The sequence below is a fragment of the Dermacentor andersoni genome, chromosome 2, assembly GCF_023375885.2.
Source record: "Dermacentor andersoni chromosome 2, qqDerAnde1_hic_scaffold, whole genome shotgun sequence".
Taxonomy (NCBI): domain Eukaryota; kingdom Metazoa; phylum Arthropoda; class Arachnida; order Ixodida; family Ixodidae; genus Dermacentor; species Dermacentor andersoni.
Window position 1 is genome coordinate 91,794,529 of NC_092815.1, and position 27,055 is coordinate 91,821,583.

The 27,055-nt window shown below is 45.0% G+C and overlaps 1 protein-coding gene across 1 annotated transcript in view; it reads right to left on the reverse strand.

Annotated features, from left to right (window-relative positions):
- IntS3 (integrator complex subunit 3) overlaps nucleotides 1-27,055 on the reverse strand; it is a 78,944-nt gene that overhangs the window by 13,136 nt on the left and 38,753 nt on the right. Inside the window, exons 20-25 of the mRNA XM_050188990.3 lie at nucleotides 25,111-25,170; nucleotides 24,834-24,902; nucleotides 22,323-22,398; nucleotides 15,743-15,856; nucleotides 5,775-5,823; nucleotides 4,030-4,194 (exon numbers count right to left, since the gene is read on the reverse strand). Coding sequence (XP_050044947.1) covers nucleotides 4,030-4,194; nucleotides 5,775-5,823; nucleotides 15,743-15,856; nucleotides 22,323-22,398; nucleotides 24,834-24,902; nucleotides 25,111-25,170 — 533 coding nt within the window. The remainder of the gene's footprint in view (nucleotides 1-4,029; nucleotides 4,195-5,774; nucleotides 5,824-15,742; nucleotides 15,857-22,322; nucleotides 22,399-24,833; nucleotides 24,903-25,110; nucleotides 25,171-27,055) is intronic.

The window sequence follows — 27,055 nt, forward strand, 5'->3', positions numbered from 1 at the left end:
TGCGCAGTGTGATAAATCATGGACTTCATGGCTGACTACGCTTAGTGCCCGCATCCACTATCATATGGCGGCCACGAATTAAAAAGAAAAAAATTCGCCCTGTCCAATAAAGTGACAGTTTTGCTAGAGAGGCTGAGTAGGTGTGTTCGCATTGAATAGTCCCAATATGTAAAATTCAAATATTTTTCAAATACTTTTCGAATATTTCAAAACGTCAATAGCGCCCAATTAAACATAAAATTGGAGCAACTTAATGTGCAGTAAGTTTTCACCCCCGCGGGCATAGTATAGACATAAAATATGAGAGCTTGTGTAGTGCAGCAGGCTACTTCGCTTGATAGCCATACTTTACAGGCTATACAGCAATCATCTGCGATTTCTGAAAAATCCTGTTCATGTGAAAAAAAGAAACGACTTGTTTCTGAAAAGTCTTGTGCATGCGAAATAACTACTTATTTGCTCCTAATGCTCCATTTCTGTTCTCATAAACAATGCTTCATAACATACTATGTAATGACAGAAACTTGCTATTAAGGATACTAAAATGTGAACATTGCTTTATATTAACTGTGATAGTGGCTGTTCATTACCATATTTACTCGCATAATGAATGCACTTTTTCTCCCGAAAAATATGTGCAAAGTTGGGCGATGCGTTCATTAGGCGGGGTAAAATTTTGAGCGAATTTCTTTTTCTGCAGCCACCTTTAAAAAAGTCAGTTTCGCCTGAAATTAGAACCATCAATTGCAATAGCAAATGTGTAGACAGCTACACTAAGTAAGGACAGTAGTTTTATCGGCCGTATAAACGTGCAAACATTCGCTTCAACACAAACTGAGTGGCGAGAACGCAGCATGCACAAAGGTATGAGCCGCCACCAACTCAGCCCCTGACGCAGATCGCTTTGAAGATAGGGCATGCCGCGGCTGCGCAATGCACAGTTGCTGTCGGAGTAAACCCCCCCCCCCCCCCCCCCCCTACTCTCAACCCCAGCGCCATGCGTACGACAGAAGACAGCGTGTTTCCTTCCCGCTTTCCTCCCTTGTACTCAGGAGATTGAGCCACAATCATCGGAGCTGTGACCGTTGCGGTTGTGCAATATGCAGTTACTGCCAGAATACAATGCCACCTCCCCCTCCCCCCCCTCTCCCCAAGGGGCCTTTTGTGCGATGAAAGGCGGCGCCGAGATAAAGCCATGATCGTCGGCTTCTCTTGCACGCCTTCACTCACACCTACACCATGCGGCGCGTGGCAACGACGACGATGGCAAAATTGCACCTGGAGCGTCCACATAATTGATATCGCAATAAAAGTAGAAGGCACGGTACGATTCAGCATCCGACACGGCGTCGGACACAATCGCACCCGCCGGACGCCATATCAAACGCTGAATTGTATCGTGTGTCTCCTCCTTCATGGCAGCAAGTTCAGGGTGCAATCATTATGCGAGAAAAAGAAGAAAACACACTTCTTGTATGGAAAAGTGGGGGCTGTGTTCAATACGCGATTGCGTTCATTATGTGAGTAATAAGGTATTTGAAAACTATTTGTATTCAATTCAATCTCAAATATTACTATTCGCAAACCTCTAAGGCTGAGCATTGATGACGATAGCAAGAGACAATTACATGAAGTAAGGTTCGTAATTTTATTGGTGTCACGCGCAGTCAGGCAAACGTTAATCTCACTCAATGACCTAGAACTTGTTGTCTTGTCACAACACAAGCGAATGTTTTACACTGTGTCTCTGCCTTGGAAACTTGAGATTACAAGACTGCTAACACTAAATGCACGGGAACACAATGCGCATCAAAGCACCAAGTGCCTTGACCTTTGCATTTGCCACAGATTACCATCAAGATATGGCGTGTGGACCATGTGTGAGGAGGAGATTGACGTGCGATGGGGGAAAGAGCAGACATTCCTCCTCCCTCAGAAGGTGCTTGATCATGTAACCGCACGTTTACACCTTCCCCATCCTCCTTGTGCTGAAAGAATAATCAGCTCTAGCGCTTCTCTGAGCACTACGAGCTGCCGCAGGCTTCGCAGCCTCCTCAAGTTATTTATCAACATGACAATTGGCAGAACAATGTTTCCTGCCTACATCGTCCCAGCACATGCGCTTTGATGGTGTTTTTACCGCACAAGCGTCTCACGTGGAATGCGCTTCGAATTACTATTACCTCAACCGTCATTTCTATAGTTCCTTGCTAGATTTAATAGCCATAAAACCTCTAAGTAGATGCTTTAAATGGCAGAAAGCCTTGTTAAATCGGAAACGTGTCATGAAATTACTTCATTAAATCATGGAAAAATAAAATAAAATTAGAAAAGAAAATGCGGTTTTCAATGGAACTAAGACTGAAGAATGAAAATAGTTTGTTACCTCACCAATTTTGTTAAATTGAGATTTGTTATATAGAGGTATGGTAGTACAAATAAGAGTCGATGGGTTTCAGTTCAGGACCGTAGAAACGCATCGCAGCAGCTGAGAAAACACAACAGCTAGGAACTTATCAAAGGGGTTCCACAGCATAAATATGCAGCAATTGAAGTCATAGCGCTGGATTGGCATGTACAAGAAAGATAACAGAATGTGCACTATCAACTGAATTTTATTTCAGAAAAGTATGGTGCTTATACTGGCCAAATGAGTGAAAATCATCGCAAGGGCAGCCCAAAATTTTCCAGACAGGCAGTTTCTTTTCTCCTTAGAGTAATCGATGGAGCGCTGCTGCATTTAGCGCCTTCATTCGCAATCAAGCCTGCTTCTACAATTTCCCACGTATCTTTATCTGTATTTCTAAACACGACTAAGCAATTCCTAAGCAGTGGTTTACACCTGCAATCATCACAATGCACGGAGACATGTCCAGCTCGATAACAGTTCAATTTTTGCTTGTGTTCCCTTAGCCCGTCATTGAGGCATCTGCCTGTCTGCCCTATGTACACTTTGCTGCATCAGAAAGGGAAGCAATATACAACACCTTGCGCGCCGTGCACAAGCAGCGGCCAATGGTTCTTTGTGCATCCTCGGTGCGTCTTTCTCAATGGATCGGTGGCCTTACATATGCTGCATAGTTTTTGTGGATTTGAAAATATGACGTTTACTTCCACATTACGGGCCACCTTCTTCAAAACATGCGATATCCTATGCATGTACGGTACAACCACCTTCTTTCTCCTTTCGTGGCTGCACTTGTACCTGCCACCCGGTTCCGCACTGATAAAAGTATGTGGAAAGGGTAGCCTGCTTCCAGTAGCCACTCTTTTTGTCTCAAAGAACTCCTAGGCATCCGGTGGGGGCACAATTTGCGGAGCGGATTCACAAAACACAGGTTTGCGATTGCTCGCTTCACCAGCTTTGAATGTGACGAGGCATGCGAAAGCAGCATCTTTGTTTTCCTAGCGTAATATTCCCAACAGCTATGATTGGTGGTCAAATTTAGTTTGATATCTAAAAACTGGATAGCATTATTGTTAGGTAGCTCATGCGTAACAACCAGATTGTCAAGAGATTCATTGAACATGGCAGCCACATCATTTACTGTTTCAGTGTTATTTGAATTGAAATCACAGACCACGAGGTAGTTGTCCACATATATAAAGGTTTTTAAAATCTTTAGCGTCACGAGTTTTTCTTTTAGACGTCTGTCATGATAGGCGAGAAACAGGTTGCTCAAGGCAGGGGCCAGGCATGATCCAATACACACTCCTTCTTTTTGAAGATAGATGTATCCCTCACATTCAACATCGGTAGACCTTAGATAAAACGCTAGACGTTCTGGGAACCCACTGGATGAAAAGCACGTCCTGTCATCTTTCTTGTCCGTGTCAATCCAGCGCTTTGAGTTTTATCGATGCAACGAACGAACTAGCCCAAAAATCTGCACTCCTAAATATGCACATTGTCATGGTGCAGGGGCCATGCATGTGTTGTGACACCCGGGACAGCATCACGGCAGCATGAGCGCACCTCAAGTGTCTATATTTATTGGTATCACAATAAACGAACGGCAAACAACACACCGTTTCCGCTTGGCAGCTGAGCCTGACTTAGCGAAGAGGGATCCAACAAGCTCCGAGAGCTGCACCTCGTGCTCCTGGGTCCAGTACTTCAGTATGGAGACAACAAAGAGGTCGTTGCTCTTGACATCTCGGCACAGGATGTGTTTGAGCAGCTCCATCGAGGGCCTTTGTTAGGACAAGACAAAATCAGTACAAGGAGGCAAAGAAGAAGCAAGAGGCATAGAAAATGCCTTCTTGCCACTGAAATGCATAGGACTATTTATTTCAGGATCAATGTAAACAAAGGCAGAAGCTACACAACCAACAAGAATTTTCTGGACACACCGGGGTGTCAAGTTGACTAAATTCTAGTATACACCAGTTGCTTATTTTTGGTGTACAATATGATTGAAGACATATTAGAACAAGTTAATGTTGTACCAGCAGCCAAAAGAGCATGTTGATTGAAATGTGTTACAGTGAACATGCAAGTTGAATAACACATTTTGACGACAAAACAACCTTTACTTATTCGCACTGCAGCAACAGCAGAGAAATAGAGATGATGTTTGGAAACAGCTACTGACACGTTTTCTTTCCTCAAATAGTTTTGACTTAACTGCCTAAAGCTGTCGCTTAAGTTTCCTTATATTTTGACAGGAAGTAGGAAATAAATCTGAAAGCCTCTAGTCTGAAAAACAAAGAACCTAACAGGGTTTAAGTGAGTGGTACATAAGCACCAAAAAGCAACACCAGAGACTACAAACTGCTTTATGTGCAACTGCAATGGTAGAGTGAATGTAAAGAGGCATTGCCATCTGCTGAAAAGCAATAGAGGTTATCCATCTGTGAAGTTTGAACTTGGTTAAAAAAAATGCTGATTTCACCCATATAACACAGTAGCCAAGATGCAAAAGAATTTTTAGCATCAAATTTAAAGTCCTAAAACTTTTTTAAAGACATCACCAAAAGCAGAGAAAATTGCCATGCTTTTCATGTACAAAGGTAGCCTAACAGCACTTTGAAGCTGAGGATGCATTGTTAACCCATTTCATGACATAACACACAAAGAAAACACAATATGCTTCCCTCTTTGGCCCAACTCTCCTGGCACTTATTTCAGTACTGTCACTTTGACAACAATATAATTCTTTACTCTGGCCCACCACACAAAAACACAATGCATTACATTAAACTTATTCATCCATGTGGCAGTACTGCTTGTCGCAACCTATCATGTCACATGCATTTTTATTGAGCAGTCAATGTTTATGATATTAAATACCTGTTCTTTCAGGGACTTAAATGCCTGACCAACTTTAAGCTCTTTTTTACCCTTTAACCCCCAAGCCTCAGCTGTACTCGTCATGGGACCTTGTACCAATATCATCAATGACAAGTCGCACTTGTTCAGCCCGGTTTTCTGCTGCTCCCACGGCCAAAGACGAGTTAAGGTCAGCACTGATGAAAAGCTACCTTAAGAGTAGCCTTTTCTAAAATAAAAAGAGAAAAGAAAGAAAAGAAAAAGAAACCTATTAAGACGCAATGTATATTTGCAGAATCTGAATGACATAGTAAAAAAAAATTATGACTACATAAAACTTGGGAAATTTGGTACGTTTTTCTGAAGTTATTTGGCGGTTAAATGGTTAAAATCACCATACTCATAGAATGGCAGAGTAAAACTATTTGCGTGACAAATTTAGAAGCTAATTTTGAATACCAACAGACTCTGAGCAAAACCGCTTGCAATTAAAGATATTTACCTCTCTTGCTTCAGGAGCAGCAATATGCTTGTCAAGGCTTCGGCATGGGCTGCACATGTTTAACACCAATGAACACATATAAACAATACTTTATTTATATAATGTCATGCAGTATGCGCAGTTATATTGAAACTGACAAGCGCTGCAACACGTGCACACACAAAGAGCACATGCTTAAAAAGAAAGGTACACTACTACATACTACACACACTAATACAGACTACAAGCACACAAGGTCAGATCGAACAAAATGGCCAGTAGCACCTCAAAGCCTATGCAGTACTACATGGTACATGCCATGATCAGGCATGCACTGCTAGAGAAGATAGTAAGTCACAATGTAGACACCAAGAAAACTCAACTGTAAAGAACTCAACAGAAATGGATAAAGCCATTCCTCTATTGAAGCTTTGTTCTTCTCTTCTTCTCCCCTGGTACTTGTGCCACTTTGTCCTTGTCTTGATGGAACTCCACATTCTCTGGGGCCTCTGAATTCATCCTTCCTGGGATAGTACAGGATGATGTTCTTAACGGAGCTAGCTTCGACGGTGTTTACCCGAATCTCGTAGTAGACCGACCTGAGAATCTTTTGCTGGCTTGCCATCTTAGTGACCATGTACGGACCACTAAATTGGCACTTGGGTTAGCTTGCTCCTTTCTTTAAGAGTACGAAACTACCAGGTCCAATCGCAGGCAACTTGTCGAAGTTTCTCTTCATTCCAAATTTAATTTCATTTGCTGTTCAGTTGTCTTGGGGTCTCTAGAAGAATAACACGGCTGGCGATTGCTAACTGATGATCTGCAGGAAGCCAAGGACTTGTTCCATTTGCAAAAAAGTATGGACTACAGCCCAACTTCTCCGTGTAGCTGTTATTGTGGTGAGTCACTGCAGCTTCCAAGGTATATTTCCACCCACCAGGGAAGGCAGGGTATAAATCCAAGTAGTACTTCTTGAGGTCGCAAATTAAACTTTCTGCAACTGCGTTGCCTTGCAGGTGGTACGGCATCGAAAATCTTAGGGAGATGCCTCTCTGTTCTGCCTATTTTCTGAGCTTTTCGCTACAGAAACAGGTCCATTATCGGAGACCAATACTTTAGTTGCCTTGAAGATGACGCATTCCATTAGGGCAATTTCAGAGTTGGCATTCACTTTTCCACATTTGGCTGCTACCATTCTCGTACATTCATCTATGGTGACAAGGAAAGCCTGCGTCTTTGACACCCCTTCTCCCTTCTTTTCGGTGGACAACTTCAAAGGGTACACTCGAATATGTGGGCATGACCATTTCATTTTCTCTAGGTTTGTACTTGGCTTTCGCCCCTTGACACAGGTGGCAAGTGTAGACATATTCGTGCACATCTTTTTTCATACTTTCCCAACTAAAACACTGGTTTATCTTCCTGAACATCTTTGAGAATCCATCATGTCCTCCAGATTCGGCACTGTTGTGGTAAAATTGCAAGATTCTTGGCCTATATGTCTCTGGCACATAAAACTTCTCGCCCTGTGATCAAATTCCCTCTGTGCCCCCCCAGGTGTTGATGGCACATGCTTTTTCCGTATTTGCTACTGATGGAATGTGCAGCCTTGATAATGCATCAGTTTCTGGCAGCTTGTCCCCTGGTCTGTGGGTCACTTCAAATGTGGATTGTTGCAATTCGTTGATCCACCTCGCAATTCTAACTTTTAGCTGCGAGATATTGAGAAGACAGGTAAGTGCTTTGTTGTTCATAAACGGCTTGAACTGTTGACCTTCAAGGTGTGTTCGGAAATACCTTACAGCCATTACCACTGCAAGTGCTTCCACTTCCGTAGTAGGGTAGTTATCTTGCGCTTTCGTAAATGTGTGAGTAATAACCCACAGCGTTGAGTTGGCACGCTGGTGGCTGTGAGTCATCCCGTCGGTAGAGGACAGCCCCAGTTCCGTAAAGTGATGTGTCCGCGCAGAACTTGAAAGGCTTTTTCAAGTCCGGAGGTATGAAGACTGGATCTGAAGATATGATTTTCACAAATTCTTGATATGTTTGTTCACAATGTTCACTCTAAATAAACGGTACACCTTTCTGTGTTAGAGATATCAAGTGCTTTGTCATGGTGGCGTAGTGCGGTACAAAGGCTTGAAAATGCACAGACAGACCTAGAAAAACTCGCAGTTAATGCAAATCGTGTGGCCTAGGCAATGTCTTTATAACCCTCTCGACAGACTCTGCTCTGGTACTTTTCTGTGGCCATCAAACACCCTGCCAAGAGCCAAGAAATACCACAGACCACACCAGATGAACAATTCACTTTTTCTGACATTTATGCTTAACTCGGCCTTACTCAGTGCTTCCAAAACATCTGATAAGTGATTTGCATGCTGGCCCTCTGTCTTTAAGTACACAATGACACTGTGTACATAGACGTTGCAAAACTGACTAGTAAAAGCAGATAGATTATTGTTCATCATTTTTTGAAACCAGGCTTGTATTCAAAGAAAGGTTTAATGATACGAAATGCAGAGAGGTCGGCATGAGGTACATTCCTCTAGCCAGCTACTCTGTGTTGGGGGAAGGGGAAGAGGGAAAGAAAGAGGGAAGAAAAAGGCGCATGATGGGTGACGATGATGAGGAAAGATGTAAAGCATATAGTAAGCTGTTTGGACAACTTAAAGACTACAGTCCAGGCCCGTGCTTTTTAAAAAAACCAAGTAAGGCCTGGATAGCCTTAAAACACGATTTAACGTCTGACCAAGTGCCTAAAATAATGCCCTCCGACAAAGGTGGGCTGCCGAAGCACGTAAGGACATTATTAAAATTTTGACACTCTTCCAATACTGAGGGCAGTCACACAGCACATGACCTATAGTCTCTTTCACATTGCACAGTTCACAGTCTGGTGACTCGGTACATCCCCTGAAGTGCACAAACTCCCGTGTAAATGCCACCCCCAGCCTAAGTCTGTGCAGGAGGCTGGCACAGCTGTGTTGAATTTCGGGTGGTAGCCTAAATTTTATGGTGGGGTCCAATCTTTCGAGTCGTCTGTGGCAATTATCCGGATTGTCCCAGTGCTTTTCTGTTTCTGTTCGGATGACACTTGAGAGAAGGCGGTTGGTATCCGCTCTTGAAAAAGGAATCGCAAGCAGTGGCTCTAGTTCTTCAAGCGTCTTCTTTGCTTCGACATCGGCCAGTTCATTGCCGTGTACACCACAGTGACTGGAAACCCACTGAAATGTAATGTTGTGGTCGTTCTCTTCCGCTAGAGTGGATAGCTCAGCAGTCTGAAGAGCCAATACTCTGCAAGAGGTTTCTTTCATTATGACTCTAAGTATCTGCAAAGCGGATTTCGAGTCACTAAAGACTGTCCATACTTGAGGAGGCTGTTGCAAAGTATAGTGCACTGCCTCTCTGATTGCCACGAGTTCCGTGGATGTTGGTGTCGTCTTGTTTCGCACGCACGACGAAAGCTGCATCAGACGTATACGACGAGACCAATCCATCTGTATATACGTTCGCTGATGAGCCATATTCTTTTGACATATATTCAAGTGTTAGATGTCTGAGGCCCACGGTAGGTAGAGTATTCGCGATTTTCTAGAAATTCCTGCGACGTATCCGTATTTTGGACATTACCCATGGAGGCAAACATGGAAGGTCAGCAGGGGCAAAGTATGATGGTATGGCAGATTCTAGGCATTTAATGGCTCTTGAAGAAGTGGAGTCCGGCTGTATGTCGGGATGTGTCGATAAGGGGTGGTGTCAGTGACGGCACAGCAGCCGCAGAAATAATCGCAGAGGTTCGCATCGCAGAAAAACAGGTATAGGGGTGACGCAAGCGTTTTCAATTGCACCATAAATTGAATTGCAATATGGAACCCCTAGACATGTTCTCAGAATCTGTGCCTGAGCACTTTCCAGCGTTTGCAAAAACATGACGGGCTCATACCTGATAAAACTGGCAGGTTATAGTGAATGTAGCCAATGTAGAGAGCCTGGTACAGCCGGAATAGCGAATGCTCGGATGGGCCCCACTTCATACCGGCCAGAAAGCGAAAAACTTGAGCAAGTCCAGTTAATTTCTTCTGTAACATTGCTACATGCTTCAGCCATGAAACACTGCGGTCAATGACAACGCCCAGGTACCTGTGGCGGGTCACATATGGAATGACATTGCCGTTGATAATAATCGAATATCGACACATAAGCTTTCGTGTGAACGCTATCGCAGTGCACTTATCTGTGGCCAATCGCAATCCTTGGCACTGAAGGTACCAAGATGCTAAGAAAACCGCTCGCTGCAATCTTGCACGAAGTTGCAGTCCTGTGACTCCATACACCCATATGCATACGTCGTCAGTGTAGGTACTGATGCGTACTCTATCAGGAATTATTTCCGCAAGGCCAATAAGGGCAACATTGAAAAGGGTCAAGTTGAGCACTCCTCCTTGAAGCACTTCACGGACAGCAACATGCCTTCTCGTTTCGCTATCATTTGTGGACATGAAGACTGTGCAGGTAGGTAGCTAGGTAGCTTACAATCCACATGTAGAGACGGCTGCTGATGCGCAAATTAATGAGGGCATCAAGAATGGCTTCGTAGAGTACATTGTCATAGGCACCTTTGACGTATAGGAAAACTCCAAGCCAGCGCGTCCCCTTTTCGTGTTTGATCGTGGACACAAGATTAATGACCCCATCTATAGCAGACTGTCCACGTCTAAATCCAGTCATCATTTAAGGATAAAGCTCGTTTTTTTCCATCAACCACTCTAATCTAGTTAGCACCATCCATTCCATCATCTTACCGAAACAGCTAGCTAAAGCCACTGGTCGGTAAGATGACTGTTCGCAAGGCGCTTTTCCTGGCTTTAGGAGGGCCAACAAACGGCTGGTTTTCCACTGTTTCGGAACTGTACTGGACAACCACGTTACGTTATAGTACGACAGCAGGGCTTTTCATCTTTCCACGCCAAAGTGGCACAGAACAGTATATGAAATACCGTCAGGTCCAGGTGCAGAAGATCGTTCTGCAGTAGCAAGTGCAGCGTCCGATTCCGGCATCGTGAAAGGAAGGTCAAGATGAGCATGTTTAGGAGGTGGTGTGGGTCGATCCAATGTGATACATGTTAACATATCTGTACTCCTAACTCTCTTACAGAAGTCCTCGGCAACCTGCACTTCCGTCACAGATAAGTGAAGTGCTAGAGCATGGAAAGGATGTTTTTGCTGAGGAGGGGCACAAGGACTCCGTGCTATCTGCCAGGTCCTAGGAAGTGGCTTTCGAGGATCCAGCGACCAACAGAATGTCCTCCATCGTTGCTTTCCCATTTTTTGAAGGTGACACCATATTTTTCGTTGAGCTCATTGACATAAGACAAGGTCTAATGAAGATTTTCTTCGCCTACACTTCCTTTCCGCTCGACGACGGATCACACGAAGCTATTCATACTCAATGTCAATTGTTGTTCTTGATGTAGGAGCACTAATAAATTTTGTTGTTTTCTGCACTGACAATACAATAATGTCCTCTATATCAGATGGTGAGGTGATGTCTCCGCAATACTCTTCTACACATGTAGAGAATGTGGGCCAATCAGTGCGGCGTACAGAAGACGCAGTTGATTGCACAAACCATTTCATCTGCACATATGTTGGTATATGGTCGCTCCCATGCGTTTCTACGTCCGAGCACCAACTGATTGAGGACAGGAGGCTCTGAGACACAATAGTGAGGTCTAAGCAACTGTTGTAGGAAGTGCTGCAGATGTAGGTGGGAGACCCATCATTGATGACAGTCAGACCTTCAGTGTCTATGAAAGCCATCAAATTCTTACCTCGACAGTTCATTGTGGCACTTCCCCAGTAAGGATGTTGAGCATTGAAGCTTCGAACAACAACTTGAGGGCCTGGAGAACCTTGTAACACAGTCGATAGGTAGGGGAGGTCAAGTCTTTGTCTAGGACGTATGTAGGCGCCAATGATTGAAAACACCTGTAGCTTAAGTTTTAATGTCACACACACATACTCATTGCTGTCATGTGGAGTGACTGTATGCCGAACAAATGTCATGCTGTTGCGTATACACAGTGATACTTTGCTCTTATGTCCATCTTCACATGACCATTGCTGGACGTATACGGAAAGGCGAAATGGCGATGTGAGATTTGGCTCGCATGGGAAGTGGCATTTGAAAACTCGTTGCCTAAAGTCAAACATGCGACCACTTAGACCTCGAGCATTCCATTGCATTATAACAGAACGATGCATCTTCTGTTGCAATGTCCACTGTTTTATCACGAGAGCCATAATTGCCACTCTTATTTTAGAGCCGCTAGTAGTGGTTAAATAGCATCTAACCCCTTTGCAACAGATACTGCAGTTGGCATTGCCAATCCGGAGAGCAATATTCGCATAGTGATTACTAGCTGTTTAAACATGCCTATCACCTTTTCATTTCCAAGCCTTTCATTACCCTCTTGGCTCTTGGGGGATGCCGAAGAAATATCTCCACCTGATGCCCTCTGAGGTAGTGAAGGCTACTCAGCAGCTGAAGAGGTTGGACACACGTTGGAGGATGCCTCATTCCTTGGCGGGCGCGGAGTTACTGAGGGAGGCATACCTTGTGTGTGCGGTCCTTGCTCTCTCTGTGGCATGCTTTGCAGCCAAGGACGCAAAGGAAGTGCCTCTTTCGACCGGCAACTTACTCTAAGAGCGGCGACGCCGTTGCTGCAACCAGTGCCTTTTCTTGCCGAAGGAATCGACAGCCTCCTTGTGCGTGGAGCTCTCTGACCATTTTTCACAGAATTTGTCTCTCCTCTACCCTTTTGGGGCACTTCTTGGATGCCACTTCATGGGATCCGGAGCAATTTGCGCATTTCATGGTTTCAGCTGTACAGGATTCCATCTGATGGGTACCATCACACCTTCGGCACGATGCAGGATTCCTACACACAGCACTCATGTGGCCCAGTTTGAAACAATTGTGACACTGTAACAGTCGTGGCACATATGGTTGTACTGAGTGCCTCACATACCCTACTTTGATCGATGCTGGCAAGGAATAGGTGGGTGTCGAGGATTTGCACTGTTGACGAAAGTAGAGACCGCAGGTCTTCCCTTACGCTAGGAATGCGCGAACTGGAATGTTGCCAATAGTTTGAATAGCTTTCAAAGCCTCCAATGCTGCTTTAGAACTCACGTCCACCGTCAGAATGTTCTTCCGAGCACTTATGCGGATCTCTCTCACATGTCCTGAAGCTATTCGATTAAAATATTCGGTCAGCAATTGCCTGTTCAATGAATTCATATTTGCTCCTGCTGTAGTTGGCATGCAGCCAACGGAGAAGACCCGTTTGCCACATCTGCTTTTACGAGTGGAATCACTGCCTGTTGACGTCCTGCGAAGTTTGCGCTTCAAGTGGTGCGATTGGACTTGCGTGTGATCACTGTCTGAGTCCATCTCTGCTGCTGTTGAGCTATCAGATGAATTGGGAAGCCTATAATCTGCGATGTTGTGGTTTCCCAAGGGCTGGGCTATCGCCGTAGGACTCGCCTTGTCAGGAGGGCGCAGAGGTTCTCCGTCCCCCATATCCCGGAGGACGATGTCTTCGGTGAAGTTCCTGATAGCTAGAAGTCGCACAACTTTGAAGAACCACTAAACAAGGACGTTCGTTCCGCACTTCTCACATTGTATTCATACACATCAAAAGGTGTAATGCAAGCTGTAAACTTCTTGTATTCTTCTTGGAGAGAAACTTGCCAATAACCTTTGCATAGATTGATTTGCGAAAACCACTCACATCCTCCAGTTTCATTAATTATGTCATCTATCAGTGGCATAGGAAATGGAAACAAGTCTGTCTGTCAGTTCATCAATCAGTAGTCTGTGCAAAATCTGAAAGAACCGTCCTCTTTAAGCGCAATTGTTATAGGTGATGCAAACACTGATGTGGAAGGTCTGATGATTTTAGCAATTAGCGTTTGTGCGAGTTCATTTTTGATCCATACTTTCTTCTCGTGAGATAGTGGATAGGGCTTCTTCTGGACTACATTTGTGTCTAGCAGCTTGAATGGAACTTCCAGAAAAGACGTGGCAGGAGGGTAGGCTCCAATGCAGATAAGGTGAGAATACGTTGCCAGGGAAGATAGTAAACAGTGACGTAGGCACCAAGAAAACTCAATAAGCACAAATACACACACAAAACGTGTAGAAACGCCACAGCAGTGATCAGAGCTCACAAGCAGTGCCCTCTGTAGCCAGGCACTAGGTTGTATCTTGTCCGTAACTGCATCTTGTCTATTAATAATAAAACCTCATTCATTCAAACCAAACCATAACAGGCACACCCCACCACACCACACCGCACCATGCCATACTGTATACTGGTCTACATAGACGGTGCCCAGCTAGAACAAGAAAACCGGCTGAAGGCAGCACGACAGGCAGCAAAAGACGCCAGGTAGACAGAGTCACGCTGCTCAGCCAGAAGAAGAAAAGCACCTGAAGGAGGCACCACCAAATGTCTCAGAAAATCTTGATTCTTGCTCCATGATCTCGACGCAAGAGCTCACATGTTGGGCTACCACTGAGAGAAGGGTTGGCTTCACAGAGCATTCGCTCGCCAAGGCTGGCTATGCGACGTAATGCTCTCTCATATCTTTTTCGTTCCTTCATGAAGGCAAAGCAGCACATCAGACGTTTCCGACACCATGCCACGCTGAAGCTTGGCGAGCGTTGCATATCGAAGGCAAAGCAGCGCTTCTATTTGCGTCTGGCACTGCCACACCACACAGCAGCTCGGCGAGCGCAGTTGATTCGCAGCAAATTCTATTCCCCAGAATTGAAGTGTATGGTGCCCTGTATCTGCCTTTTGAATGTCGCTATTGGAAATGACAAATCAAACTTCAGCGTACTAGAAGTTACAGCTCAAGTGACTTGCAAACAAACATTAGGAAGAACTCGGAAGCAATATTTTTTGTAACTTGTTTGGGCAGTAACTAGAGTATGTAATGGAGTCCTATACAAAGGGTTGGGGGGTCAGAGACTGCATTTTTTAAAAAGTTTTGCCTGGTTGCCTGGATGATCTTGTTTTGTTCTTGCAACATGCCCGTATTTTCTAATTTGAGTGCCCAGATAATGGCTCTGGCTTTTGGCTCAAGGTCACTTGAAAGGTCGCCGACAACGGGAGCTAAAAGCATTTCATGTCTAAAAACATACGCATGCACATAAGCACATACAAGAAAACAAATGAGCTATGGCAACCGACTGGCAAGTATAAGGGATATGCATTGATTCCACTGAGGCTGCCATATGTGTAATGCAGCTTGTACAGTGAAAAGCTGAGCATTAGTAGTATCTCAATACGCTTATCTCCAGTAGCACTGTCAAACCTGAATGGGATAGCAATCTGGAGTCCATGATGTCACATGAGTACAGGATTGACTCTTGCAAATTCCGAACTAGTTATTTTTTTATTTTTTTTGAAGATGCGGGCCTCACACGAGGTAGGCCCTACTGCTATGCAATGTAGGGCAACCACTAGCGGTAGATTATGAATAGATTTACAGTCGGCAACTAATTTTGGTTCGCAGGACAACCAGGCGGCCTGTGAAATTAACCATCAAGCGCGTAGGTATGTAATCCTCACTAAAACTATCTTTTTCAAAAATTTTCTGACTCCAATGTAGGGCTGTGGGCCTTACATGAGTAAATATGGTACTCTTTACACTAAAATTAGCCTTTTTCTGCTATGATCTCAGAATAATTTCACTGAACCAGTCAAAGGCTGAACAGGTACAATAAGTGGTGCCTCTTGCTCTGCTTTACCTTTCTTTTTCTCACTGCTGCAACTTGCAACATTTTCAACTGTTTTTTCTTAACTAAATAGCTTTACGTTCAGCTCCCATCGTGTATGCTTTGCATCTGTGTCTCTTTTACTGTTCCAGTAACATGGTTCCTATATCCAGTAAGCAACTTTTCCACTGCTTACCTTGAAACTCCAGCTTCGGCAAGATGGGGAGGACATAGTCAACCGGGATGTTGTGTGCTGCTATCAACTGCCACAAGCAGAACTGCTCAAACGTTTCCCACTCGAGGCTTGCATCTGTCAGGGGTGTAAATAGTGCATGCTTGTGAATGATGCACAGTGCAGTCACCAAGTTGCACAGTGTAGACCACTCATAACTTAAGTCATCAGAAGTGTGAGTGCCCGCACCTGGCATGCTCTCCTTCACAATGTTTTCCTTAAAGGGGCCCTGAAACACTTTTATAACTAATCATAATATGGCCTCACTATTAAAGGATTTCATCTCATGAATATTGTACCGAAAAATTTTTTAATTCGACGCGGCTCGAGGGCTTACGGACCGAGCCGCAGTCGCAAGCGACACCCCGACCCCCTCCGGACGTGACAGTGCGGTAAATGAGTGGGAATGGGAGGACAGAATGACCACATATAATGACATCACGAAACAGTATAGGTTACAGAGGGGCATATTCCCGCGACCTCACGCAAAATTGACAAAAAAGAAGTCTGTCACATGGCGGCAGTTACAAACCAGGACGTATCCGAATCCTGCGCTCTCACACATCATATATCCAAATGTATATCCAACGGACAAATGCAACACATGTGAAATCCAGAGCCACTCTGGAGCATATATTATGGGAATGCTGAGGGATACATAACAATAAAAAGAACGCGACCTCTAGTAGCAGCCTTCGCACGCGCTGGGAAGCCGCACTGCTCAGATCCGCCCTCGAGGATCAGCCATGGGCCATCCAGCGGGCCGAGGATGCCACCAGGACCCACGAACTCATGGCCGTCACCTAGGCAGGGCCTTTGGCCCTCCCCTCCCACTCGCAGGGCACGCAATAAAGTTATTTCTTCCTCCTCCTTCAACTATAAGGGGTGTTATTGCACCGATACCTGGCTTTCTCTCTCTTCGTCTCCGCTAGCAAACTGGAAGCTACACAGCGGAGAGGGCAAAGCCCTGCCAAAAGCTGAGCGTTGCAACGGCGAAAGGGCTCACTGCAGCATCCCGTGGCGGCTGCAGTAGACAACACTATGCAGCACGCCGCTGCCATCTTGGAGGCTACGCAGAGTTGATACAGCTACATGCAGTGCAAACTTTAAATTATTTTTCTGTCTTTCTGAGATCGAAAACAGATATGTTTCATTTATTTAACTCAAAATTAGCAACTATGTATTGCTGAGAATGCTCTTGCGATCACGAAATCAGCCAATAGCGTTTGTAGACCAGCTGCTTTCTATGATGCTGTATGACAGGATTGCAGAAGAGGATGGATGGATGGATGGATAAAACTTTATCTGATCTATTTAAATGTGGTTGGGCCCCTAGATGTCCAGGAACCCCCTGGCCGACACCTCTATGCAGGCCTGGTCTACCAGCCAGAGCTGGTCATCTGAGCAAGTGGCCCGAAGAGGCCTCCCACGAGGAAAAGGAAGGGTTGGAAATAGGCTCTACTGCTATAGACTTGGGGCAGCTCCACAAACAGTGGAAAAGACCTGCCTGGGACGCTTGGCAGGTGGTACATTGTGGATTACAGAGACCAGGGTAAAATAAATGTGCCAGATAGGGAGATATAAATGCCTTGGTCTGGATCTGGTGCCAGATTGAGCTCTGATGGGGGGTAAGGGAATGGTGAAGGGGAAGTAAATCTTGTATACCTTTCCTGTAATATGTGGTAATCTGGGGGTAGGTGTAGATCCCCTCTCCTGGTTTTTCCATGGGGTTGAGTGAGTGGTCGTCCGGGGTGCAGAGGGACAGGCCTTGGACTTGCACATTAACGCGCTCATTCCCGGGGACACACTCATGCCCAGGCAGCCACGTGATGGTCAGCGGATAGGGAAGCGAAGGGATGTTACGTAACATGTGTGTGAATGTCTTAGGTGCTACGCCATGAAGGAAGCAATGGTATACACTTTGGGAATCGGTGCAGATTTCTATAATGGTAGAATCCACGGCTGCATGCGCCATTGCTAATGCTAATACGACCCCCTCAGCCACGTCGGTGCACTCTGTTATAATTGAGGCAGAGATGTTCTTGTGTCCATTCTCCGTCATGGTAGCAGCCGCAGCCATTCCTTCAAGCAGACCAACCGTGGCGTCGAAATAGAGGACCGCTTTGCGATTTTTATAACGTCAGGCGTAGTAATTAGCCCGCATCTTGCATCGGCTCAGGTAGCATTGTGAATTCATGTTTCGTGGCAATGGTTCGAGTTGCATGTTAGCCACGGGTCTTACGGGAATGGGGAACCACAGCTCTTTATTTGAAATCATGCAGCTTGGCTCACACTACAGAGTTCGGAGTAGGTTTTGCCCAGTGGGTGTTTGGGAGAGTATGATGCAGGAGCTGATTACTCCTCTGTTCCTCTATGATTTCCTGGACAGTATTATAGAGACTAGTCTGTAGGAGGCGAGTAGTGCTATGCGCACCAGTAGCCTCAGTGCGGTCTTAACCGCCCACCCTATTAGCCTGATCCAGTTGTTTTTGAGTGAGGTGGTGATATGGGAGGTGGTAGGTGAGGTGGCTGACCACCAAAGCTTCAATCATTTGCACTGTGTCTGTCTGAGACAGACTGTGATTGCGCGATGCAATCTGGCGAACGGGTCCTGAGGTTTGCTTTATTTTCTTATCGAGGAGGTTCAGGGTAAAATGCACATCTAGGTTAGATTGGATGTGCAGACTAAGGATCCTGATTTTATGTACCTTAGACACTGGTTGATCGTGTGCAAACAGGTCTATGCCTGAGTCACACCTGTGGAGTTTAATTGTGAGCAATTTTGACTTTTCTGGCGAGCGGAAGAGTCCCATTATGCTAATATGCTGTTCTATGACGTTTTAGCTGTTTGTAGGACATCTTGTGCCTCCCCAATGGAGCCTTGTGACACCCATAAGGTCATATGATCAGCCTAGAACGCATGGCGCAATTTAGGTATACAGTTGAACCTACTTATAACAATATTCAAGTGCCGCGAAAATTCCATTGTTATAACCAACAATTGTTATAACCGGGTTGCATGAAAAAATCAAAATAGAGGGATGGCAGAGCTGATGCAAGAAAAATATAGTGATGGGGAGGCCAGTGCCTCTCCCCACCACCTTCCTCCATTCGGCTGCTAGTTGTGTTCCCTCATTTAACTGCTTCCTGGGTGTTGCGATCGCGTATAAAAAGCTGCGGCTGTCAGCATTAAAGAATGGCACTGCTATAACAACTGCAAAGAGGGGTGACGGGCAAGCGATATGTGAGCACCGCAGGGGGCATTGCTTTGGTGGCCCCAAAAGGCCCTTCAAAGGCCCCAAAAAGGGCCTTTTAAATACTGAAAGAAGGCTGCCACGGCAGCCTGTCAGCTTGAGAAATCCAGAAGAAACACTGAGGCGAGATTGCCACAAGCATCTCACTTCTCACTGGCTTGCACGAAATAAACCTATATCCGCCAGCCTTGCATGCTTTATGCGAATTTTGCCGACATCCTTCTCCAAGGCATCCAGGTGCTCCATGTAGTGCAACGGAAGGTTCATCGTGAAAACGGAAGCACCGGAGGGACTGAGTCATTTGCTGGGCCTCCTGCGAGGACAACGCCGAGGCAGCCTGCCCTACTGCGTCATCACTGTTGTTGTCGCCATCGCTATCTGACGCAAACATGTTTGCGACGATCGCCTCATTGGTTAGAAACACTTAGTTTCCAAATCCACAGCCATACACTTTTTTTTCACTGGCAACGTCATGCATTGACGATGATCAGTGGGCACATCAGCCATCTTCCATTTCGGCGGTGAGTCACACCAACTGTTGGTCAAATGACGCTGAGAAACCGTGCGGCCAGGAACGATTTCAACGCAACCAACAAAGACAAATGCGAGCGATTAAGCTGTTTGCAAAATTGCGCTGAATGAGGAGCCAGCGAGCAACATGCGAGCAATCTGCCAGCAGCGCAGTTGGTGCGGACCATTCACGTTTCAGAGAATGGGGCGGCTTAAAGCTATGGGCGCAGCTCATTCATGTTCGGAAGGGTGGAAGGGTGGAAGAGTGACAGGAGACAGGCACGTGGAGATGGCTGGAAAATGAGCACTCGGCGGCTGTTGAAGCAGCAGACCATTGTGCAATGGTTCGAATTTCTTGTTTACTTTTTTCTTTTCAAGGATTTTGCATTTCACAACCTTCCGGCTCGGACACCCAGCAGCCAGACTTCATCGTTATAACCGATAATGCAGCATCGGGGCATTGTAGTAAGCAGGTTATTTCATCATGAAACACATAAAAAATTTGACGGTGCAGCAGCTTCTCATTGTTATAACCAATATATTGTTAAAACCAGTATCGTTATAAGCGGGTTCGACTGTATCTGCAAGCTCTCTGGCAAGTGGAGCCATGGCTACGTTAAATTACAGTGGTGATAGGACTGCTCCTTGGGGTGTGCTCCTGTTCGGGAGGCCAAAAGCGGCGAATGCCAGTGGCCTTAATCTAATCTCCGCGGTGCGATGTTTCAAAAGAAGTTTTCACATACTGCCAGATCCTACGGCTGCAACCTGTGGTGGCAAGGGTCCTGAGGATATGTTTGTGTCCTATGTTGTCAAAGGCCTTTTGTATGTCTATGCTAGGGTGGCTCTGGTGCGGGCTGTCCGTCGTCTGTGATGGAATAAGGTCTCTTTAAAATGCAGGAGGGCATCCTGCGCTGATAAGTTGGGGTGAAAGCCAAATTGAGTGTCGGAGATGAAATATTTAGTTTCTAAATGCGGTTGCAGTTGCCAGGCAATCACAGGCTCAAAAAGTTTGCCTACACAATTCGTGAGCGAGCTAGATTGTAAATTCTGAAGCAGTAAGGATATGCCCTGTTTGGTAATAAGATTATTCTGGGTGTGTTTCCAATCACCAGGCAAAGTGCCCTTTCGCCAGTGTTCGTTAAAGAGATCTGTGAGCTTCTGCAGAGATATGTCATCTAAATTTTGGAGGACTTTGTACGTTATCTGGTCGAGCCCTGATGCAGTGTCCCAGGTAATATGGGCAAGTGCCTGTTTCATCTCCGAGTGTGTAACATCTGCATCCAGGTTCTCATCCGGATCAAGCAACGTTAAAGGGAGTGCGTTTGAATGTGTAGGTATGGGCTTTGTGGAAGAGAGATCACGCAATTTTTTTGCTGTTTTTGACACCAGATTGTAAATACCCTGCTCCATACAGTGCAGCAACATTTGGCTCACCTGTTCACAGCAGCCTATATGACAAATCGTCAACATTTTCTTAATATGTTCAAAAAGTGCTTCAGGGACCTTTTAAAGGGACACTAAAGGCCAATATTGTCATGCTAAAGTTACAGATTAGTGCTCGATCATCTCTAATGTGTCAATATTATCACGAACAGAGCCTTATTAATCGAGAAATTGAGGTAAATGCAGGACATGGTTAGAGACTCTCCCGGAACATTCAAGCACTTGCCCGATGGCGAAAGCACTCCTCAGTTAAATTCTGTCACTAGCACTCAACCACTCGTTGCAAAAAACATCCTTGCATTGTATTATAAGACAAAATAAAATGCTATTTGTCCAGTTCTATTTCATCCTTTAGAAAAAATAACTCATTGAAATTACCCTTGACAACGACGCAGGTGGTCGAACGGTTTCGTTTTCGCTCGACTCCGCGCCGCCCACGCTTTCGCGTTTCACTAGTTTCGTTATCGCGTAGTGCTGCGCTGGTTTTGCTGGCTCGCGGAACTCGCACAAACTGCAAGTAGCAGAGAATTCAACTTCCATATGATGTCGCAGGATGCCTGAACAGTCCATGCCACTTGACCAAAAAGCAGCTGCAGCAGCGAATCCACCACTCTGTCTTGGCTTGGTACCGCCGTCTGTCGGGCACCGTTTTACTCTCTGACGGCAGCAAAGGGTGGTGATGGTATATGCAATGTCACCACTCCCCCAGTTGGGTGGCGGAAGATTTGAATTTCGAAAAAGGCATTTGGGCCCTTTAGATGCAATTTTCCCATAAACTAAGTCTTTTCTTGGCGCGAAACAAGCGTTGTGAGGTTTCTGGAATGGTACTTAAACAGTCCATGTCGACATAGTATTTTGCCTTTAGTCTCCCTTTAAAGCTCGACATCTTACACGTGCAACTCGCTCACTGAACTTACAGCAATCTATCCAGTACTATTATGAATTGTGTGGCTCCACTATGAGCCGCATGAGAGTGCAATACAGTGGACTCTCTCTAAATAGAACCTCAAGGGACCAGGAAAATTAGTTCTGTTTACCAGGAGTTCTATTTACTGAGAGACACTGCAGAGAGCACTGCATGAATACAAAACCAACCAACCATGAGGATGGTTTTCCATTTAAGCACCAGTTCCATTTAAGCGATTTTTGTTTATTGAGATTCCACAGTAGTCGCATTATTATTCAATTTCGAGGTACGAATGGTTACGTTTTTAGTAGTCTTTACTACATAGCCATGTGATACTCATAAATGCTCACGACAGAATGAAACTACTAGTACATAAGCCCTGAAAGAAATACAGCACCATGACATGACAATGTGAACAAATCTTTCTTACTCAGTATGGAGATGAATGAGTCCTTTCGGAACATCACCATGTTGCCCTGGAGTATGTGACAGACCAGGTCTTGAAGCTGCAACCAGAAGCAATGTCGGCTTCTAGGAGCGCAGTCTTCAGAAGCCCCTTTTCAGTAAGAGAACTTTTCAACCTTCAATGACATCCACTAGCAGTCACAATACAATTCTGCAATACTGCATTGACCCGTGTAAGGCCCGAATTTTTTTTTCAAAAACTTTACATGGTGCATTAGGTGAGTCAAGCTTACGGCTACTTATTTTATGCAAGTGATGGTAAAACAATTTTTCTTTTCTTTTATTCTTTTTTTTTTATTTTCAGGCTAGAAAGTGGAAGTGCAGGCCTTCCACGAGGGTGGATGTTAGACGAGTAAATATGGTAACTGGCTGTGAAAATGTTAAAAATGTAAACCATTTCTTAACTACAAATAAACTGCACAAATTGCGGCTATGACTGAGGATGCCAGTCTAGCTCAGAAGCACGTCGTTAAAGGCTTTATCACACGAACGACTCGAAGAGGTCGTGTGACCATTTGCGACTGGCGGCCAAAAAGCCATTGAAGGTGACTGATGCTCACACTGGCAAGTCTGGCTGAGTGCGACCTGCAAGTCGCATTCCCGGAGATTATCATTCTCAGCAAGAACTCCCTACCTACATAGTTTGTGCGTGCGTTGCTCGTTTCGCGTTCTGGGACCAACCATTGATTTTAATACGAGCGAAGAGGAAGACATTGTCACTGTGCTGAATGGGCTCTGCCATGGTGTCAGCTGCGGCAGCGTGGAAGCCTCCAAAGAAAAAGCAACACTTGTGGGTGTGTACGTGCCTCCATTTGTGATAAGGGACCGGTCATGCAGAAAGGCGTCAGGCAGGGAGATACGATCTCTCCAATGCTATTCACAGCATGTTTACAGGAGGTATTCAGAGACCTGGATTGGGAAGAATTGGGGATAAGAGTAAATGGAGAATACCTTAGTAACTTGCGCTTCGCTGATGATATTGCCTTGCTTAGTAACTCAGGGGACCAACTACAATGCATGCTCACTGACCTGGAGAGGCAGAGCAGAAGGGTGGGACTAAAAATTAATCTGCAGAAAACTAAGGTAATGTTTAACAGTCTCGGAAGGGAACAGCAGTTTACGATAGGTAGCGAGGCACTGGAAGTGGTAAGGGAATACATCTACTTAGGACAGGTAGTGACTGCTGATCCGGATCATGAGAGTGAAATAATCAGAAGAATAAGAATGGGGTGGGGTGCGTTTGGCAGGCATTCTGAGATCATGAACAGCAGGTTGCCATTATCCCTCAAGAGAAAAGTTTATAACAGCTGTGTCTTACCAGTACTCACGTACGGGGCAGAAACCTGGAGGCTTACGAAAAGGGTTCTACTTAAATTGAGGACGACGCAACGGGCTATGGAAAGAATGATAGGTGTAACATTAAGGGATAAGAAAAGAGCAGATTGGGTGAGGGAACAAACGCGCGTTAATGACATCTTAGTTGAAATCAAGAAAAAGAAATGGGCATGGGCAGGACATGTAATGAGGAGGGAAGATAACCGATGGTCATTAAGGGTTACGGACTGGATTCCGAGGGAAGGGAAGCGTAGCAGGGGGCGACAGAAAGTTAGGTGGGCAGATGAGATTAGAAAGTTTGGAGGGTCAACATGGCCACAATTAGCACATGACCGGGGCAGTTGGAGAAGTATGGGAGAGGCCTTTGCCCTGCAGTGGGCGTAACCAGGCTGATGATGATGATGATGACCGGTCATGCAAGCCACCTCCTGCCAGAACTCCGCGCGCACTATGAGTATTATCAACAGCAAGCTGTTTCTAGTTTGCGTTATGTGGGAATCAGTGCATCATTTTTTTACATTCTTTTGCTACAGTTTAACTTCCTGCGAATGCTACCGTGTACATTCGACATTGCTGGAACTGCCGTGCCCCAGCATCATGAGGCAAGCTGCCAATTACATTCCTGTAGCCTGCCATGGTGGCGTGGACTTTGTATTTGATGGGATGCAGGAGGGCACTGGATGAAAACACATGCTAACATAACTTTCTGCGCATCGCTGATTGGTTTAGCAGTTTTGTGACCACAGTAGCATGACTGAAAACAATGAGCAGCGAGCGACTGGCCAAATATAGTCGCTTTTCAAGAAAAGTGACTGTTTGTGACCGTTTGCGACTGGTCACTCTGCGACCAACTTGGTCACGCGACCACTGTCAGTCGCCAGTGTGAATGAGCCTTAAGAGAGACCAAAGACCAAGCTATGCCTTCCTTATTATTACTTTATGGGGAAGTTGTTTATTAACTAAGCAGCAATGCTAGGGGGGCTGTGCCCAGCAAGAACATTGCAGGTAATTAACTTCAATGTAATTACAGCAATGAGATTTAGTTTCACTTGCAGTGCCTATCTGCTTTACACAAACTATGACTTCTGAAAACTTTAGCTTTTTAATTTTTTATGCCAACCTGCAGGATTTGGTACTTTACCTGCAGTGCGTCGATGCAGGACACAATGAGGTTGAGGATGTCTGCATTACCAATGGCAACATTAGGGAACTGGAAAAAAGAAAAAGGTTGATGATTAAAACACAAAGTATAATCAATCATCAGTTCAAACAGTACTGCTCTGAACACCACCTGTGTATCTTACAATAACAGATCCTTATCTTGTGCGCCAAAACTTCCATTTCGATAGCAGAAAACACAAGACATACTTATATGACAAACATTTTAAGAAAACTCAAAAGATTGGTATCCGACATACCTGTGTGTATATTTCAGGGACCAGGTAGCAAAAGAGCCGGACATCATCCTCTTGGCAGAGCTGCCACAAGTTGACCAAAGGCAATAAAATATTAATGCTGCAACTATTTCTAGCCCAAGGAACACCAAACTAGCACAAGAAAAAGCAATCTTATAGTTCTACAGGCATGCAGTATACTTCAGAAATGTGCATATAGAAAACATGCAGCAGAAAGGTGTAAGGAGCATTGCTTAACACCAAAGTACAGTCCTGAATGCCAACTTGAGGCGTAACAAAAATGGTACACTTCTTTCTGAAACAATAGAAATGTTGTTGTCCCTTAACTCATCCCACGTAACCCTGACTGCAGTTCTTGAGAAAATAGCTGCTGCTGAGTCGGACATGTAAAAGAATACTGCTTTTGGCTTTCATATTTAAGGGGACACTGAAGAGAAAGACTAACTCCGTCTAGACTGATAAACGTTCTTCCAAAACTGTATTTTTTCTATTTTGATGTAATAGGTTGACTACCAAAAAATAAAGTGAAGGTCTGGGTTTCATTTCTTGACATTCTCGCTGAAACCGAAGCGCCGACACGTCAGATACGTAAGTGTGGCACGACAAATTTAAAAGTGTTTTCTCACATTTGGGGCACTGCTACTCATTAAAAATTCCTGAAATTACTAAATTAAGCCTTTGGCTCTTTAGTTCATCTTTACTGATAAAAAATAAACTAGGCCCAAGCAGAAATATTCAAAATGCATGATGTCACATCGGTGGTGCAGAAACTTCAAGGCCGTGCCGCCCCCATTTTTTTTTTTCTTGGGTCTTTTCTGGCTTATCCAGTCACTTTTCATGGTAAGTGTGGCTTTTTGATATTGTAGCAGGTAATATAAAGAGGCCCTGAACTACATTTTATTGAAGAGGCGAAATTAATTTGAAATTAAAATAGGCTATCTCAGAAATACTTTGCCACAAAAAGTACTTCAATGCGTTCAGCAGAAGTGGCGTTATTGGCCATCAAACACTCTCTTCGCTGTGCTCCCATTCCTCCTTCACTGCCTTGCACTGTGAAGGCTAGGGCAAAGCGGGCGTGCCCACAATGCTCCGTCTTCTAAATGTCACTGTGGCGCACACTTCAAATTTGCTTTTGGATGTTAACGTAGATGCCACTAGTTCCAATTTTGGCCCCTACAACACGCCAAAAGTAAGCCAAACATGGTTGCCCTCAGTGAGCCACAGTGTGCTTAGCCAGGAGACTCGTGGCGGCACACTCCGGCGGCCGCAGTATCTACTCTATGTAGAAGACCACAGCTACATGCAGCTGTAGTCCATATGCGCAGAGTTTGCTTTGTGCACGACAGGGCTCGAGTGAGTGCTCACGCTCATATGCTACAGTCCGACCATGCTCTGTGGTGCGGACCAGCTCTGTCCTTCACCAGCTTTACCGTTGGATAGCTGCCACATCCAACTTGCACATTTTTCGAGTGCTATAAATTAGTCTGCCAAGACGCCTAACCAGGAGGAGTCTGGCCAGGAGTGAGCATGCACTGGCAAGCGTGCGTGTGGTCTAACCTTAAGTTTTGCGTGGTTCGAGGCTAGTTGAGCGTACAAAACTAGCTGAAATTAGTGAGACACAATGGCTGCCACACCGATGGGCAGGGTGATAAAATTCCTATGCCAGGTGGTCGAGCGCACATGAGCAGATGATAGTGAGCTTCTTGTGGAAGTTCGTAACTATATTATAACAACTTCAAAGCACATTTTCGCTTACTTCAGTTGAACTTCGTCAATAAATATACACAGTAACAATAGGAACAAGCGCACTGATCGAGACACCCTTCTTGTCTGACGACAGCTATTGGGAAATAGCAGCTGCATAAGGGAATTCGCTTTATTAAGAAACTAAAGTGTCCAGAAGAGAATGAGTAGGCTGCTGTTGAAAACAGAGCGTTTCAGAGAAAGG